The 17,970-nt window shown below is 35.2% G+C and overlaps 2 protein-coding genes and 1 long non-coding RNA gene across 3 annotated transcripts in view; 1 reads left to right on the top strand and 2 right to left on the bottom strand.

The window, feature by feature from the left end:
• LOC136036187 (uncharacterized) overlaps positions 1 to 3,274 on the bottom strand; it is an 83,937-nt gene extending 80,663 nt beyond the window's left edge. The window contains exon 1 of the mRNA XM_065718302.1: positions 1,113 to 3,274. Within this exon, the coding sequence (XP_065574374.1) occupies positions 1,113 to 3,261 (2,149 nt within the window). The 5' untranslated portion in view covers positions 3,262 to 3,274. The remainder of the gene's footprint in view (positions 1 to 1,112) is intronic.
• An 857-nt stretch (positions 3,275 to 4,131) lies between these two features.
• LOC136032376 (uncharacterized) lies at positions 4,132 to 12,324 on the top strand. The gene is made up of 2 exons (XR_010618710.1): positions 4,132 to 4,224; positions 10,020 to 12,324. It is a non-coding gene; the product is annotated as an uncharacterized LOC136032376 (long non-coding RNA).
• The window catches only part of LOC136032371 (xaa-Pro aminopeptidase 1-like), a 73,964-nt gene continuing 62,847 nt past the window's right edge, over positions 6,854 to 17,970 (bottom strand). The window contains exons 9-12 of the mRNA XM_065712694.1: positions 16,976 to 17,105; positions 11,729 to 11,906; positions 8,565 to 8,734; positions 6,854 to 7,056 (exon numbers count right to left, since the gene is read on the bottom strand). Of these exons, the coding sequence (XP_065568766.1) occupies positions 6,937 to 7,056; positions 8,565 to 8,734; positions 11,729 to 11,906; positions 16,976 to 17,105 (598 nt within the window). The 3' untranslated portion in view covers positions 6,854 to 6,936. The remainder of the gene's footprint in view (positions 7,057 to 8,564; positions 8,735 to 11,728; positions 11,907 to 16,975; positions 17,106 to 17,970) is intronic.

Below are 17,970 nucleotides of genomic sequence, written 5' to 3'. Positions count from 1 at the left end.
GATTGAAAGATATGGAATTGCCAGTAAGAGATAAAATAGATAGGTAGTAAAGTGAAGGGAATGATCAAAAAAAGCAAAGAAAGAAAACATACTACTACTATTTCTGATTTCAAAATAACATTTGATTTAATGAAAACGTCAATTTTCGAAGTAATAAGAAAAAAAGAATCAATAGAACCGCCGTTTTCTCTGATCCCATGTCGCTTACCTTAGACCCCCTTTTATTTACATCCGGTGATTTAATTACGCTTAAAAATTTGATTGCAATTTGATATTTGAAAGATTTCGACAATACACAGGCACAAATTCATGACAAAAAATTTAAAGATTTACTTATAATTTCTTTCAGGAGGGGAAGGGTAAACGCTATCTATACTTTTTGTTTAAATTTACAATTTCCCTTGGTGGGTTTTTGTACCGTAGTATTTATGGTGGGTAACAGAAGGGGAAAACAAGCCCAAGAATATACAGGATAATTTAACCTGTTTTGAATTTTCAGATTTCTCTTTTGTTTGATTAAAAATTTTAGATATAGGCTAATACAAGTAAGAAATATACTGTGACTATTATAACATTCAGTTTTAGGATGATCATAAAGAGAAGAAAGATGGCAGTATGTGATTCTTGTTGGTTGCATAGCAACGTAGCATAGCAAGGAATACCCACAGTTCAAGCGTTTCTGGTTAAATGAGATTTTCCAGCTGCCATTCCTCTGTTATAGGTAATATAATTAAATTTTAATAGTTGTTTGATTTGATTTATGTAAAGAAGAGATTTAAAGAAAGAAAACGCTTCACACCAAGAGTTATTCATCTAAGAGCATAAAGTTTGAAAATGTCATTTTCCCCAGCTCTTTTAAGCGAGCTATAGTGCTTAATTTTATATAAAGGTGGACCACGGAATGATCCAGTCAATTACCCTATTCTCATTTTTTTTTTACTTAGGAGCATTAGAAATTTTCTTGTGTATGAATGAAATAAATTTATTTATGTTTTAACAAGATTACAAACCAAATGATAATAAATAAAGAACAGAAAAGACGAAAAAAACAACATAATTAAATACAAAAAACGAAAAACATACTGCTAACATTTATCAATTTTTCTTCTCACGCTTTCCTAACAAGTCGGCCAATTTTTTGGGGCACAAATTCAAGTTGAGAAATTCTAATTCTTGTCCATAATCCAGGAGGTAATTTTTCAGGACTTCAGGTATATCAAAATTTTTAATACGTTCATATTCTCTGAAAGAATAAATGGCCCTTCTTATTTCTTTCCGACAATTTTCTTTTAATGTTGCGTAACGATAGTCATGTCGACAAGATGTACAGATAGAGAGTAACTGTGCCAAACTTTCCCCAGATCCATTTCGGATGCTAAGGAGAATTTGCTCTCGAAGCATATTCTCAATTTCATTGTCTAATTCAGCTCCATATGAAACAAGTAAATCACAAAAATCGAGTCTTTTCATTCTAACAGCAAGCCATAACGGTGTTTCCCTTATATGACTGCTGCGCCAACGAACAAAATTGGATTTTGAATTTGGGGAGGCTCCATTTTCTAACAGAAATTCTGTTATATTTTTTTGGCCGGCATGGATTGACAAATGCAAGGGTGTTCTCCAATTATGATCTTCGGCAAAGACTTTGGCTTGCTTTGAAACAAGTAGTTGACAAATGTCTAGGCTGTTAGTCATAGCAGCGTCGTGTAGTGGTGTATATCCTTTGTAATCGCTATTGTTTGGATTGGCTCCATTTATTAAGAGAAACTGAGCCACATCTATGCGGTCTGCCTCAACTGCCAAATGCAAAGGTGTCCTACGTAAACGATCTTTCGAATCCACAATGGCTCCCATTGAAATCAGCCGCGAGCAAATGTCCAATCTGCCGATCCTAGCAGCGCAATGTAAAGGTGTTTGGGAAACAGCATCAGTTTCGTTTGGGTTGGCTTGATTTTGTAAAAGAAATTCAGTCATACTTATTTGACCATTTTCAACTGCCAAGCATAAAGGTGTTCTGAAAGAAATATCTTTGGTATCTACTTCTGCTCCTTTTGACACGAGTAGCTGACAAATGTCTTGTCTGCCAACTAAAGCAGCCTTATGTAAAGGTGTATACCCATTGTAGTCGCTTATGTTTGAATTGGCTCCATTTTTCAAGAGAAGATAAGTCACACCTGTTTGGTGCGCCTCAACAGCTAAATGTAAAGGTGTCCTACCTAAATGGTCTTTGGCGTCTACTTTAGCTCCGTTTGAAATTAGTAGCCGACAAACATCCAGTCTGCCGACTATAACAGCGTTATGCAGAGATATATATCCATTGTAATCACTTATGTTTGGGTTGGCTCCATTCCTTAACAGAAATTTTGTCACACTTATCTGACCAATTTCAACTGCTAAGCATAAAGGTGTTCTGAAAAAAATATCTTTGGCATCTACTATTGCTCCTTTTGACACGAGCAGCTGACAAATGTCTAGTCTGCCAATTAAAGCAGCCTTATGTAAAGGTGTATTTCCCTTATAATCGATTGTTGTTGGATTAGCTCCATTTTTTAAGAAAAGTTTAATTAAATTCACTTCACCTGTAGATGTTGCCATATTTAAAGGGGTGTTGCCACTATTATCGCTTTTATCTACAGAGGCTCCCTCTGACACTAATAGCCGACAAATTTCCAGGCTACCAATTTCAACTGCACAATGTAAGGGCGTCTCACCGACAAAATTCCTCATATTTGGGTTGGCTCCATTCTTTAAAAGAAATTCGGTTGCCCTCACTTGACCCTTATATATTGCCATAAATAAAGGGGTATTACCACTGTTGTTTTTTTCATGTATGGTGTTATCCAAGTACTTTTTATTGTCAACATCGTCAGGATCTTCTTTTTTTCCTTTTTTTACTTTTGGTTCGCCTTTATAATCGTTGCAACAAATTCTTTTTTTTTCATCGTGATTTTCTTTGTTCTCTCTTGCTCTCTTGTTGCTGAGTTCATTTTTCAATGGACTAACTGATTTATTAAACGTTAAGTCTGAACCTCGGTGACCATAAATTGGTCCTTCAAAACTTTTTTTACTTGGAACGTCATCAGAATACAATGTTTTCCCTTTCTTCAATATTGGTTGGCCTTGATGATCGTTGTGGCAAAACGTTTTTTCTTTATCATAATTCTCTTCGTAGTCTCTTGCTCTCTTCTTTGTGATCTCATTTTTCGGTTCATAATCTTTTGACATGTAAATTTGTTCATCTATTTTCTCGTCTCGACTCATAGTAATTTATTTGTCCGGAAATATAGAATCAAATAATGCAGAATCATTCCGAACAATGTCTTATATAGCCAAGATGACGTCACCCACGATGATTTTGCCTAAATACCATTGTCAGGCGCTTACAAACTTGAAATCTTGACGTCTTTTAAAAAAGTATGACGTCACCCTAGTTATTTGTTAGCGTAATCACTGCTGGTGAAAAATTTGATTCGTGAGGCCAGCTAATTTCTCTTAAGTGAATACATTGCTGCGTCTGCTTGACCTTATAGAAAAATATCCTTTTTTTTAAATGCAAAGTTTTCGCAATATTGGGGTATAATGTAATAGTTTCCAAGTTTCCTTTATATATTCCTTAAATGAAAAAAAATTCTATTAGTTGCTAATTCCTTCGCCACTATCTTTGTAAAATTAATATTGTACTAGCAACGATCTAAGTTTTTCTTTTATTAGAACATTTTTGTCGTCTTAGGGGTGTTAGTCCTAGGGATATGTATTGTGACATGTCTTACTACCCCCTTGATTCAAACGATATAGAAATTGAATTGTGCGAAAAATATTTGATAAATATCCCGACTCCATTTTCGGCCTCAAATTTAAAAGACTGCTGTCATTATAGTCTATAAAATATCGAAGGTGCAGCGGATGCCAAAATTCTAAGGCGGAGGTAGGATTGCTTATAAATTTGGAAAATTTTATTCATTCCTGTTTCAATTTCTTTTGTTCACATTCTCAAAGAATATGAGTAAGAATGAAAACTGCCATAAGCGCACAAATGAAAATCACAGACATCATCCAATACTTGGCCTTTTTTTCTATCTTCGGAGTTGTTTTTTTCTTCATAGAATGAGTTGTCCTGCGGTAGCACAGTGGTTTTGATCTCAGATTGGTGATACAGGAATAAGAGCTGGCTGTAGTAAGATGCTGCGGAGCCGACGTAATGACCTTAGCAGTCAAGAAGTGATGGTAATCAAATAATCTATATATTTATTTTTTTTCTTCAAAAATTCAGATCAACCACTTATTACTACTGTTATTTGATAATTAAACCAATTAAACTGATTTTGCCTTACTATTTCACTCCAGAAATTACAAAAAATTCCGAACGCTAGATGAGTGAGAATTTTATTTTCAACTCTTATTAGTACAAATGCTCTTTGTACAGTCTCATTCCAGTTTCTTTATACAGTACTGATAAGATGAAAATGAGGTTCGTATCTAAATAAATAAAAAAGTTTTGAAAGCAAGGAGCAAGATTAAAACTTAAAGTAAACGGAAATTATTCTGTATATGAAGGAGGCTGCCCCGTCCTCGACCCTCACTCTTAACAATGAAGCTCGTTAAAGATACTTTTCATTCAAATTATTCAGAGTTTGTGCTTTATTAGTCTTTTTTCAAGAAAGCCTTTGTTTTCCCATCACTTTCTAGACCAAGGCACAATATCTCCTTGAATCCTCCCTCTATGTAAAATTGTCCCAGGAAAATTATCACCAAAGGCCTTCTCTTCACGGAAAAAGTTCTCCCCATGTCCCTATGGACCCCTCCACAGGACAATTATTTAAAAAAAATGCATGTATATTTCCCAATAACAAAAAGTCTACTAAATGTGAACAATGGACAAGTTCCGTAACTTACAGCCCTTTCGTCAGGTATAATGAGGGGTCATGCCATCCCCAGAAAAATATTTATTAGACCTTTCGACTATGCGGAATCAAATAGCCATTTCAAAATATTGATTGGGGAAAATCGGCTGGGGGAGGTGCTAGTTGCCCTCCAGTCTTTTTGATCACTGAAGAAGAACACTCGAAGTTTGTATTTTCGTTTGAAAGAGCCCTCTTCTGGTCTTCTTGGAGCTTGGAAAAGTACTCAGTAAAATCATAAAATCGATCTTAAGAGCCAACATAGATTTTAGTTGTGTTTATTTTGATCATTTCCTGTTATGCTCACATCAAGTTCTGGTTCATGTGCAATGCTCTCAAATTCACGTTCTATAACCCTCTAATATTATTTGAATTTATTTTTAGTTCAAAAGAGGTACATAAACTTAAAATGTAAATTACCTTGGATTCAAGCGAAAAATCCATCGTATGGTTAAATGAAATAATTTTTTGCACGACTCACATGCTTGCTTTTCTGCTGCTTGGGAGCTTGAACAGGCGAATCCACTTCTAAAATATTTTCAGAAAATATTGTGTTTGCTTGGAAGTAAATCCCCTTCCCTCCTATTTCTTTTCCTTTGAATACCTATTCCTCTATCTTTAATGATAATATTGCTTCTTGTTTTTAATTTTTTATGGCATAAAAATATTTTTGGAGTTTAAATACCAACCCCCCGAAGCATTTCGGGACATAGTTAATCATAATTTGTTTGTGTTGTGAGATGGTGGCAGGTGCCCTACAAGTGTGGCCTCAACGTAAAAATAATTTATGAAGCTTGATTCAATCTCACCCTATATTATCTAAGAAATATAATTACATCTACAGCCATAGACACCATAGTGCGCTATTTAGACATAGAGCCTCTAAAAAAGCCAGATGTACGAGTTTTTTTTGCATATTTTGACATTAGTTATTGACTTTTTATATAATTTCACTATTTTCAAATCATCGTTAATATAGAATTGAGCGTTTACATCAATGTTGAATTTTACTCTTATGTCATTGGAAAGCCTGAAAATTCAAATTCTAAGGGGAAGGAATAAACGGTTGATTTGATCCGGTTCCTTGCGATACAAAATACATTTCTTTATGAAAAGATTAAATTGTTTATGAGTTTTACGACATTTTTTGTTGTTGTCGCTCGGGAGACCTGATATATGAGATTAAGTACAAATTACACGAAATATAACACATTAAGGTTTCTCCTGCCCCTATGGAGCCACCCCTGCTCAAAGGCGTTTCCTCTTCCATATAGCCACGATTTTCTTTTAAGCCCACCCATTTCAGAAGATGGGAGATGCGACTATGGAAATCTTATTTTCAAGAGCAATTTTTCTACTAAACTGCACCATAATCATCTTCAACGATCACTATTTATTTGTTTTAACTTTGCTATTAGTTCAATTATTAAAGATAAAAACTTTCTGGGTGGAGTATTGTAGAGCACGCAACCCAAAACCTCTTTGTTTCTCATTTTCATTCTTCTTCCTATTATTATTATTATTATTTATGGACACACGAGACTGAGCCAAAGCTGGCACGACACAGGTCTTTTGCCTCTGTGCTGTTGGTGCTTCCTAAGGTGAGGAATGTCAAAGATAAAACTTTTTCATATCGTTGATTCTCTTTGTCGAAGAGCTTTCCTTCGTGGTGTCGAGTGGTCACCAATTAAAAGTAAAAATTCCTTGCTCCCCCTTACATTTCCATCAATTGGTGCCACCGACTCCTACAATTCAACCTATTATGTCTTGCTGCCCATCAACTTACCTTACGCGGTACAGCTTACATTACCTTTGTTTGAGCCATGAGTTTTGTATAAAACTTCACGTGATGTTATTAAAATTACCGTAGCCAACTTAATCTGGGTTGAATTTTTTAGATCAAAGCTTTGCAAAACCTATGAATTTATTGAAACTCCTAGGAATTAACAAACAAAAACCATGAATGCTTCTTGAAACAAAGAAAACTAAAAGACAATAACACAAGTTGACAAACAATTTTAGTAAATGAGTAGTTGACTTATCCCAGAGGTTCTGTTTCTCTAATCAACCATTTAAGAGCCTCAGTCTTGCCCAATGATCTGAGGAGCGCTCCAACCTTCTCACGGCAGAGAGTGTGATAGGAATCGATATAACTAACCTGAAACAAAAACAAACTTACTAAAGAGTGGAAAATAATAGCAATGAACAGTCACCAGAGCATTAAAATGGCCCAAAGCATAATCCCGTTCCTACCCGTTTACTAAAAAATTCTTCCAAAACCTCCTAACACGAAACCTGTACATATTTAACTTATTTTTTTATAGGTTCGTCCAAGCGTAGTAAGAATAATCGTCAAAGACTTGATCAAAGTAAAAGCATTAAACACATAATTAAATGAAATAATTAAACAAAGGCTTGACCATTGGAGTGGAGGGGGGCTTCTTTTTTGACTAGAATCGCAGAACAACGGACAGCAATTATGGACCACTGAGCTAAGTATTTTTTTAATCTATTTCTAAATGAAAGAAACATCTGAAACTTATTTTAAGGGTATTGTATCAAATTAACGCCACTTCTTGACTACTAAGGTCCCTGCGTCGGACTTGAAATGTTTTGAAATTATTTCAGTTGGCGCCCGATGGTGTAAGAAACTTTTTAAAAGAATTTTCCCGTCCATAAACATCCCAGGCAAGAATTTTCTTTTCAATGCAAATAGTACGTGCGATGGGATTATTTATTTCAAGGTGAACAATGAACATTCAATAGACCATGTTTCCAACAGACAGCTTCTGGTTTTTTTATATAACTAAACGGGCCACGAGAACTAATTTTTCAATAACTAACTGAAACGGGAAGCGAACCGAATATTTGTCCGCTTGAAGATATTTTTATTTAATCAAATGACGTGGCTACAGAAACTAGTCTTGTAACTCAGCCCGTGTCAGAACATGTCCTCAGTCCAACTTTTTATTTGTCATCTTCAGCAAATTTTAATTTCAAACTTCGTTCCAGTTTCAAATTTTTATATCCGTTTATCCCTTAGATTTTTATATGAGGGGAGGGGGGTATAATTTAACTGTTCTGAATTTTTATCAAGAGGTGTCCTTTCAACCATAATAGTCGAGAACACTTTCTTCTCCCTCCTGTCTGCGGGTGTATTTATATTTTTTCTTCATTTCATCCGTTATTGTACACACTTTGGCTACAATTTTGATTTCCTCTTCTGAAAGGAGGTGTCTTCTACCCCTTGCACTTTTCAGTGCTTATGTAAACTTAGCATTGAATTGAGACGTGAAATATCAAAAGTATGAAATATACACAACAAAAACGAAACTTCAATAAACAATTGTTGAAGTAATACTTTAAAGTTATTTTGTTAAGGGTGAGCGCAATTATGTTCGTACTTCAAAGGCGGAAGGGGTACATTCGTTAAAACTCCCAATTTTATCAATTCGAAGAATATATTTCCCCTCTCAACTGACATTTCATGAATTTTCAATCTTTTTTGCTGTGGGCTGTCGTATCCATTTATATTGACCCTCCCCAAATGGAATGACAGATAGAGATCATTCTTAGAACAAATAAAACAGCTATTGTGCATTTAGTTGGAAGTTACCGTTGCAAAACGACATAAGGGTAATCATGAAATTGTCAAAATTATCTTACTTCGTCACTCGTAAGCAGCCCCGGATCAATAAGCTTCCGCTGATGAGGCACGAACGTGAGGTCTTCGAAGGTGACAAATTTACCACAATTATAATTAGTACTAGCAGCCACTACATGCACCAGGTTTTCAATCCTAATTCCAAACCCGCCTTCTTGATAATATCCAGGCTCTGAAAAATAAGCATAAAATATTAAAAATAAAGAAAATAATGAAAAATAAGAAAAATAAGCAAAAAAATATATTATTCAAAGAGAAATAAATTCATTCTCAGTAGGAGCCGCCTAACGTTAAGCAGTTCTGCTTAACGTTATTAGTCTTAACATGTAAATAAATAAGCATATAAAGAGGATCCATACATACTATCCATCATTTTTAGACAACTTACTTAACAGTAAATTACCACTCTTACTAGTATGTAAAGGCATAAACAGGACTTAAAATAAGTCCTAGCGCTTAATATAATTGTCAGTGTTTTTCAGTCTTGGCGCCAGAAAAGAAGAAGGCGCGCATTGAGGCACAAAACTAATTCGAATCTACTATACACAGGTTCCAATCTCTCCTTCAAAGACGTGCTGTCCCCCTGTTTGTCATAGAAATGCACACCTAGTATCCAAGACTATTTATTGCCTAAATACTAATTCCTAAGCTTTATACTTTAAGCCGTAATGACACCTTCTGTCAATATATACAACTCCAGGCAGAACTTGATTGTTTTTTATGCTTTTGATGTGTTTACTACTGCTAAAAACTCACTACAACACCATGCTACCTGAATCCAACACAGCTACGCACGCTCCTCCTCCATCTTATCAATTTTAAGCTTCCCTCTTTCCGCCCAGCAAAGATATTCCCATTTCCCTTAAATCCTTCCTTACGATTTGGTCCTACCCAATTGTGGGAAAGCTGCTTTTCGTTTGGCCCTATATGGCTTGCAGAAAAGGACGATCTTTGACAATCTGTCATCCTTATTCAGCAGAACTTTAAATGGCAATTTCGAACTTTTTCTCATTATATTTCTCAAAAGCGGAATAAATCCCAATTTTCGTACAGTTTACTGCTTGAAATACGATCAGTAAGACGGGTACCTAAAAGAATCCACAAAAAATCCTCTGGAAACATCTAACAAATCCTTCTTCGTCTTTCGGAGCGCCCACGTTTCAAAACCATACTTGACCACTGTCATCACTAGTTCCGAATATTCTAATATTCGAAGCTTTATCGTAGATTTATGTTCATAGATTTATCGTAAATCTTGTAGATTTGTTCGTAGACTTATCCTCCTATTTTTTTTCAACTGTGAAAAAACATCCTAAGCATTCCTCCCTTTATGCGATGATTTCCACCTACTACTGTCATTTTATGTCAGGAATCCACATTAATTTGGTGTATATATCTTATCCTTTTTTTCTTTCGCTGATTACGAACTTATTTAGTATACTCTCTTATTTTTGCAGGAATGCCGTAAGCAGCGATTAACTTTTGGTTGACTCTTTTGTAAAGGAAGTTAACTATTTTATTGTTTTTGAAGACCTGGTAGCAGCGCCCGTGATAACCTGGAATAAATGCTACCATTAGTGACCAACGCAGAATGTGTGGTCTTCCAGACAATAGCGTCTAAAATTTCACGTTAGATGTTGTGCTGCTGATTAGAAGTGTCTTACTTCGTAGCCCCTTTAAGATACTTGGAAGGGTGGTCACACGTAGAGGTTGGTCACATGTAAACCTTCAGCCCAAAAATTTCCTAAACTTTGGCCTTACTCGTTATGGTGAATAGAGTAACTGTACCAGACTATGTTTTAAAGGAGCACAAATCAGGATGGTGTTGAATGGTGTTGAACCTTACTGGCACCCTCAATAAATACAAAGAAGTATAACTTGCAAGAGATTGATTACAAAGCTGCAAATCCAGTCATCTCACGGAGATTAAATAATTCAAGGATTTTGTTTGGATAGATTTTACATTTTAAGTTTCAACACCAAAGAAGAGATCTCAATAGGCTTTATTTTGAAAAATCAAATTAATTGATAGTTCGTTGGTATTTTTTTTGGCTAGAATATTTACCATTTTTTCTGCTTCAAAAGAAATATCTCTGTAAATATTTGCAAGTTTATTTATCAAGCCAAGAAATTTTAAGGTATTTTATTCAATCTTCTGGAAGTAGAAAAAATCCTTTCAGCCGTGCTGTTAGAAATGTATAAAGTAGCGAAAACGCTTAGTAGTGCATGAATAATAGGGAAGGAGGTACTGTCACAAACAATTAGGGCATCTTTTGCATTTTTTGTATTTTAAAGGCTGCGTCCCATAGAACATGAGTCTGATCCGACTCTAGTCTAGAAGCTGTCAAGCTGAGCTGAAAAAACTCAAATTCTATCACTAAGCAGCTCCACTTGATTTTGGCAAATCACTTAAATGAACTGAACAAGCTTTAAATGAGTTTACGACTAAGAAAAGCCATCCAATGCTGCAGAGCATATATTTATGTTTTATAAGTCTATTTTGGAGTCTATTGGAAAGACAATCTGAAAAAAAACTAATAACAGTAGGTTTGGTTAAAATTTTGGTAGGAAGTTAATAGGTGATATTCAATATGTTAATATTTTACATTTTGAAATTAATAAGAGGTAAAATAATTTCAAGATCGGATTCAGGCTCATAACAAAGGAAAATATAGTCATATACCAATTTTTAAGTAAAACACCGTCTATTCAATGTATATGCAGTTAAACTAACACAGTATGAAAAAAACTCCTTCGCCAAAGGATCACAAATAAGTGGTGGTGGAGCTATCTGCGTACAAAACAAATCAATTTTGAATATTTTGCTTAAAACATAAACCATTTCGACAGCAAAGGAATATACAGAGGCCTAAGTCGGGTTACGATTTTGTTTTAGTTGACGAGTGTGCACCACCGGGTTTCAGGTGTATATTTCTACACATTCCTTTACGGATAATTAATGTCCTGTGTTTCGAAAACTTGATTCAAATTATTGATTTGTTTGCCTTGCCAAAAAGTCAATCTTAAATGAAATAAAAGTCAATTAAAATTATATCTATCAAAAATTTTCTGCCCTATTTAGGAAAACATGTTTAACACAAAGCCTCTTTCGGGCCAAGGCTTAAACCCCCTCCCCTCTCGATAGCCTCTGCTTAAATACATATACCATTTGAGATCACCATGCCAACGTCCAGACCTGGGTCTTCTGGATAAGGCCGACGATGAATACCAATAGGATCTTCGTGAACGTTTAAGTAATGGCCAACACCGTGTCCAGTTCCATGGTTATAATCAAGACCAACATTCCAAAGGTGTATTCTTGCAAGACAATCGAGCTGGTTACCCTGCAGAAGAAGAAGAAAATCAGAGAAGGCAACGCTACCAAGATATTAGAAAAAGAAAATGTCCGACGCCACACCTAATTCTAAGCTTATATTTCAAAGGTACACGTTTGCAAGAAAATCGAGTTGATTTCTCTAAAGAAGAATAAAAAGAGTTAGAGATGAACGTGGTATATAAAAACAGTCAAACGATGATGATGCCCATCACTGTGCCCTTTTTCATATTTACAGGCAAGACCTATATTTCAAAAGTACACCTTTGCACGATAATCCAGATGATTTCCATAAAGAAAAGTAAAGTTAGGGTTGATACTTAAAAGCAAGAAGTTGCTGAATTTTGTAAATCACGTACATTATAAACGTTAATAAATATTAAGTTGATTTAATCATAAATTGAATCACAATAAACTAGTCTCAGTAATATTGTATTTACTATCTTATATTACGATAGCTTTTAAGGAGCACCCATTGTGCAATAAGATACTCTAAGTTTAAAAAAAAAACTTCTTATTTCTATTCATGTATCTCTAAAGAATAGGTTTTATATTAGAGTAACGCAAAAGATAGTACAAAAAGAAATATACAAGGGTCTTGTGCTGCACCCTGACTGGCATCATGAGGTACCAAGCAAAAATCTTCTGATTGGCAAATTTCAAAATCTTTTGAGAAAAAACTTTTGGACCAATATCCATGGCCCGATATGCGGGGATGTAGGCTCATGAAATTGAAAAGAATGTGCTAAGTTATCAGGAATTTCAATTCAATTCACCATTTTCTCCCCCCCCCCTTCCGATCAAAAGCAAAGGATTCCTCTTGGAAGGGTAAACTAATTTAAAAAAAACCTCCTTCCTGTTGCGGTAAAAAAAAAACTTTTCATTTTAACCACAGTAAATATTACAATTTAGCGAATCATTATAGTATAATTTGACAAACGACAAAAAATCCTAAACATTACGAATATGCAAACTTGATATTCAGTTTTTTTTTCTTTGCTTGATCAATCAGGTGAAATTTAAACAAAACTGCCCACACCTACACTGCATCTTACTCTCTCAGCTTTTTTACAGAAAGTGATAAGAAGGGGATAATCTCTTGTCTCTGTATCTGACTAATGCAGCGAATCAAGTTTAACATCAACAACAGGCATACTTTCCGTATCGCTTCACTGCCATGTCACTAGCAACTATTTCGATATTTTAAAGATTTAAGATTGCCCCGTTAACGTCTCATGTTTTCGCAAGAACCATGTTTTTACTCTTTTTTTAACTAGCCCCACTTGCCCTGCCCGAAAAGGATTCGGTGCATTTGCCTGTAGAGCAGATTACAATTTCGGTATACATAAAAAATAGGACATAGAGGCATAGCAACAGTGTTTCCACTTTCTCATTTTTTAAATCCCTAATAAAGAGCTGAAAAATCCCTAGAAATCCCCATCTGTAATGTAGATTACAGTACAAGATGTTTAATACTGTTCAATCGCAACTTGTAAAACGTAATCAGACCTTATCTTCCCCTGATGTGTCTTCAACATTTTTTGTATGGTGGCTGAAGCTTTCACCGTTCTCATGTGGTGAAGTAACTGATCATCTTCACATTCCACACTTTCTTGAGCCCTTTTCATTCCATATTTTGTTTTTAGAATCCCCTGCAAAGTTTATGTTTTTACTACTTTCTGACGTTCAGTTTTTACTACTTTTATAGCACTGAAAAACCTCTCGACATTGACATTTGAAAATGGAACAATGGAAATAAATAATACTGCCGGTTTCAGGTTAGGATACAAATTCTGTTCTGGCAGCATTTTTTTTTTCACCAATACCAAACACCAGCAGGTCACGGCATCCATTGTTTTGACGTTTTCAATATCGATAAGGCTCTGCCTCCTCCACTCCTGCTCGGTTTTGGTTCCATCCCATGGGATCTGTCCATACTTCCTAACAAAAGGTAGCAGAGAGGCAGGCTGAAGTGATTGGGCTGACACTGGGTCAACCATTTCAGCATATTTGTAAATGTCGTCTTCGAAATGGAACCTTTTCTGTATCTGGCCTACTGCTTTGATATGGAACGCCTGTGCAGCTTTGAAAACTACTTCGATTGAATCAGGGGGGACAGCGGTATCTGACCTTAATGTACAGAGGGAATCTTGTCCGTTTGGACCCAAGTAAACGCTTTCAAGGGGAAGTTAAAACTTCCGATTGTTCACATCGATTTCTAAAGCACTAGTTGATTCCACATAGTCCTTCTGCAGGAAGTTTAATGCTGAGACCAATGTTTTAAGCTTTGTTTATACCCCAAAACTAGAAATATTTTGGTTTCAAGAGCTCAAATTGTGCTTAAATTTGAATTTGTGACAGAAGTGATTGTTATATTTGTAAAGAACATAAAAAAAGACATCGAGTGGTATGTTCACTTTATTTGTAAGTAAAAAAAATGAACAACAAAAAATTTACCAATTATAGTATGAAGGTTCATGATTTTCCCCTGGGTACGTAGGCTTGCCAAAAACACACAATCCGTTTATTCCTACATGTGCCATTGTTTTTAAAAATGGCTGTCAGTTTGTTTGTCTGTTAAAAACTAGGGTAATGAAACGGTAAGAGAGGTGTTCGAATAGTTATAGCCTACCTCTATTATTAACGTCAGTACTTATAAAGCTGGCTACAAGTTCGAGTTCAAGTTTTTTTGATTTTACACAAAAATTGTAAACATCATACAAGGTACTGTGGAGAAAAAGAATCGTACATGCAATGCTTGTCAAAAAATTTACTACAGTAAGAACAACTACGTACCCTATAAAACTATCAAAATATATTATAACTTTATTTATCTGACCTGTAAAAAAATGAGATGCTGTCTACCAAATAATCTTATGAAAAAACAACCCAAAAATGACAAACCATGTGACTTCATTAATCGAGAACAGTCCAAGCTGAAATTATTGTTTGAAGCCCACATCAGCATGGAACTGTTTCAAACAGTTCGTTGTTGCTAGTTTGTTGCTTAGGACTCCTGTACATCTCAAAATCTGTGTGGTGTAAAAAATTTTTAAGCAACTGAAGAAGTTCTTCTCTGTGATTCTAAGTTCAATTCGCAAGGAAACAGATTCTAAATTGAATTATCCTGCTTCACTGATCACGAAGATGATGATGATGAACAAATTAAAGGAAAACCCCCCAAAATTTCCCTAAAAGTCCATGGGAGGGGAAAAATCCCTAGAAAATCCCCAAATCCCCAAAAAAACTCTCGCCCCTAAAAGACTTAAAAAGTCCCCGTTTTAGGGGGGAAATCCCCATAGTGGAAACACTGCATAGCAAGTAACTAGCCATGCTCAGGAATTTAGATTTTGGGATTTCACCGGTCTTGAACTAGCTCTACATTTTAATTTATAAAGACAAACAACGGTCAACTGATTATATCTAGTTGACAATAAGTAAACTAATGGTATACTATTTCGTTGGGATGGTGCTTCAAAAAAGACCTGAAATCAAATGCGGCGATCCTTGGGTTTTTAAGATTAAATATTTGGCAAAATGTTTAATTTATTTAATCTGACTTTTGTTTCCTCGTGTTGGATGGCAGATAAGGCAGAAAGAGTTTAACAGGTTAAGGCAACACTACTTTATCAATACCAATAATTCTCATCCGTCTATTAGCACGGAGAGGACAGTATAATTGAATAATTGGGGCTTGAGTCTCAGCGAGTATATTTTATTCATCCACACGTTCCATAGCTTATCATCAAAGTTGCATCTTGAGTCATCAAAATGTCCAGCATCCTTTCACTCAAGACTACTGTCAGATCTGACAACACTTCCAAGAAGTTCAAGCTCTTCAACCTCCTCCAGCTGATCCATTCCAAATTTAAGCCTCTTCGGAAATTGACAAATATGTTTTCCTAATTTGTCTGGGAGCTCCGCAATGCCCTGCAGTAGATCCTCTAAGCTTCAATTGGGATTGAGTAGAGGCTCAGGATTTAAACCTGTATTTTTATCATTTTATGCTTAAGTGATATTCCTTTTTGTAGTTTCTTTGAACAGAAATCCTGTTGCTGGGGTGGCTAGGACAAAAAATTGACTTTTTCGTGATTTTTGTTATTTATGTATTTTTTTTTAACAAGCATAATAATTTCTGAGACAATAATCATGACAAGATGAAAGAATTGTAAAGAAAAAAACGAGAACAATAAAAGCCAATAAAAAAAAAGAAAAAAAAAGAGAAGACTATGCAAATTTTTTTGGACAAGACCTGCACTTGACCATCTTCAGTGCAAATAATAAAAAAATACACATAAATATTCAAAGGATAAAATAAAAACCAGATCTTAAAACAAAGACTGAACCTAAAGTAGTGAAGACTTTTTCAAAGTAAAGGTGAAAGGGTAACTGAATAAAAAATAAAAACCATGAATAGCATTTCAAAATCTGATTTTTGTAAAGCATCATTAAAGACCTTCGCTTTTTTAATGCCTGCTATTATCCTCATTTCTCTCTTCTTTGCGACTCTTCCGTATAGAATAGGCAAAAAATTTGGGACGTACGATGGTACAAATCGTGTTACAAAAGTACAATTTGGGAGGTAGGATGGCTCACACCGCATTGCAAGAGCATACTTCAAGTTCATTTCTTATATGCTTTTCTTTTCTTTAAATATTTCTAGAAAACAAAGTCTTATGAGTTTTGGAAAGGCTCAATATATTCTTTTTTATATTAGCCTGAAGAGGATAGATCCAGAAAATGCATAATTATAAAATCTCAAGTTCTACTTCGAGTTCAACCTATACATTTTTTTTGTAATTCCATAAAGTCAGTCAGATAAAATGAGTTTTACAAATACTCAGACGTTTTTCCTGTTGCTGTTAATATCAATATATAATGCCATTATAATATTTCTTGGAGGAAACAAGTAGTGTAAGCATCAAATTACAAGAATTAAATTTAAAAAAAGGATGGAATGAGAACAAGGTTAAGATATAACACGATGACTGTCACATGAAAAGCGTTGCAGGTTGGTTTGGATACCCTAACACTAGGACAGCTAGCTAGGTACAAATTGACTGTACATATTCCTTTTACCTTGGTTTTCACAGGACAAACTGTATTCCGAATAGCTATATGGCCCTTTAAAACTCTGGTATAACACTCTCGCTGAAAATCTGTAGGAACTCCTAGGTGAACAGTTCTAGTGACATCAGTGGTACCATCTCTGAAATTAGAAAATGAGTAATCCTATCAGAGCCTTAATTTTTAACTTAGAATCAACAGAAATTAAGACCCGGAGTTTGATTTCAATGATGAGATGATATGATTATAGTCTCCATAACAATCAAAACAAGAAGAAGATTAGGAGCTTGGAGTTGAAGATGGTGGAATCCCCAAACACTGGATGGAGGATCTTTTCAAAGATTTGTCACTGATTATTCTGGATTCGTCAAGTTCCTAAAATTTTCCTGTCTAAACAACTTATTAATCAGTACAGTATTGGTATTTACGAGCTCAAAATAGACCGTTTTACACATAGTGTTTTGAAAAGACTAGTTGTTTTTTTTATCATAAAATCTGAAACAATACGTCATGTTTGTACAATAATTATATTTAGGTATCATTCTAGTCCAATATTAAAAAAATTGCATAATGGATCTAACTTGTAAATGTTTATTTAAAACAAGAGCTAAGAGCTCATATGGCACTTGTGACGAGGTTGGAAGAGCCAAGAGCCACGAGCTCATATGGTCTGAGCTCTAGCAAAATTCTAAGAATCAATAGATTGATTTAAAAGGAAAATCAGAGGCTTAATGCTGGCCAGGATTTAAAATAAGAGCTCTAAGACACAAGGTCCTTCTAAATATCAAAATTCATTAAGATCCGATCACCCACTCGTAAGCTAAAAATACCTCATTTTTTCTAACTTTTCATCTCCTTTCAGCCCCCCCCCAGATGGTCGAATCGAACAAAACAACTTTATCGAGTCAATTTGTGCAGGTCCCTGACACGCCTACCAATTTTCATCGTCCTAGCACATTCAGAAGCACCAACCTCGCGAAAGCATTGGACCCCCCCTAACTCTTCCA

Source organism: Artemia franciscana, chromosome 1 (genome assembly GCF_032884065.1).
Source record: "Artemia franciscana chromosome 1, ASM3288406v1, whole genome shotgun sequence".
NCBI lineage: Eukaryota > Metazoa > Arthropoda > Branchiopoda > Anostraca > Artemiidae > Artemia > Artemia franciscana.
The sequence above is the reverse complement of the archived record's forward strand: the minus strand, read 5'-3'. Positions and strand labels throughout refer to the sequence as shown.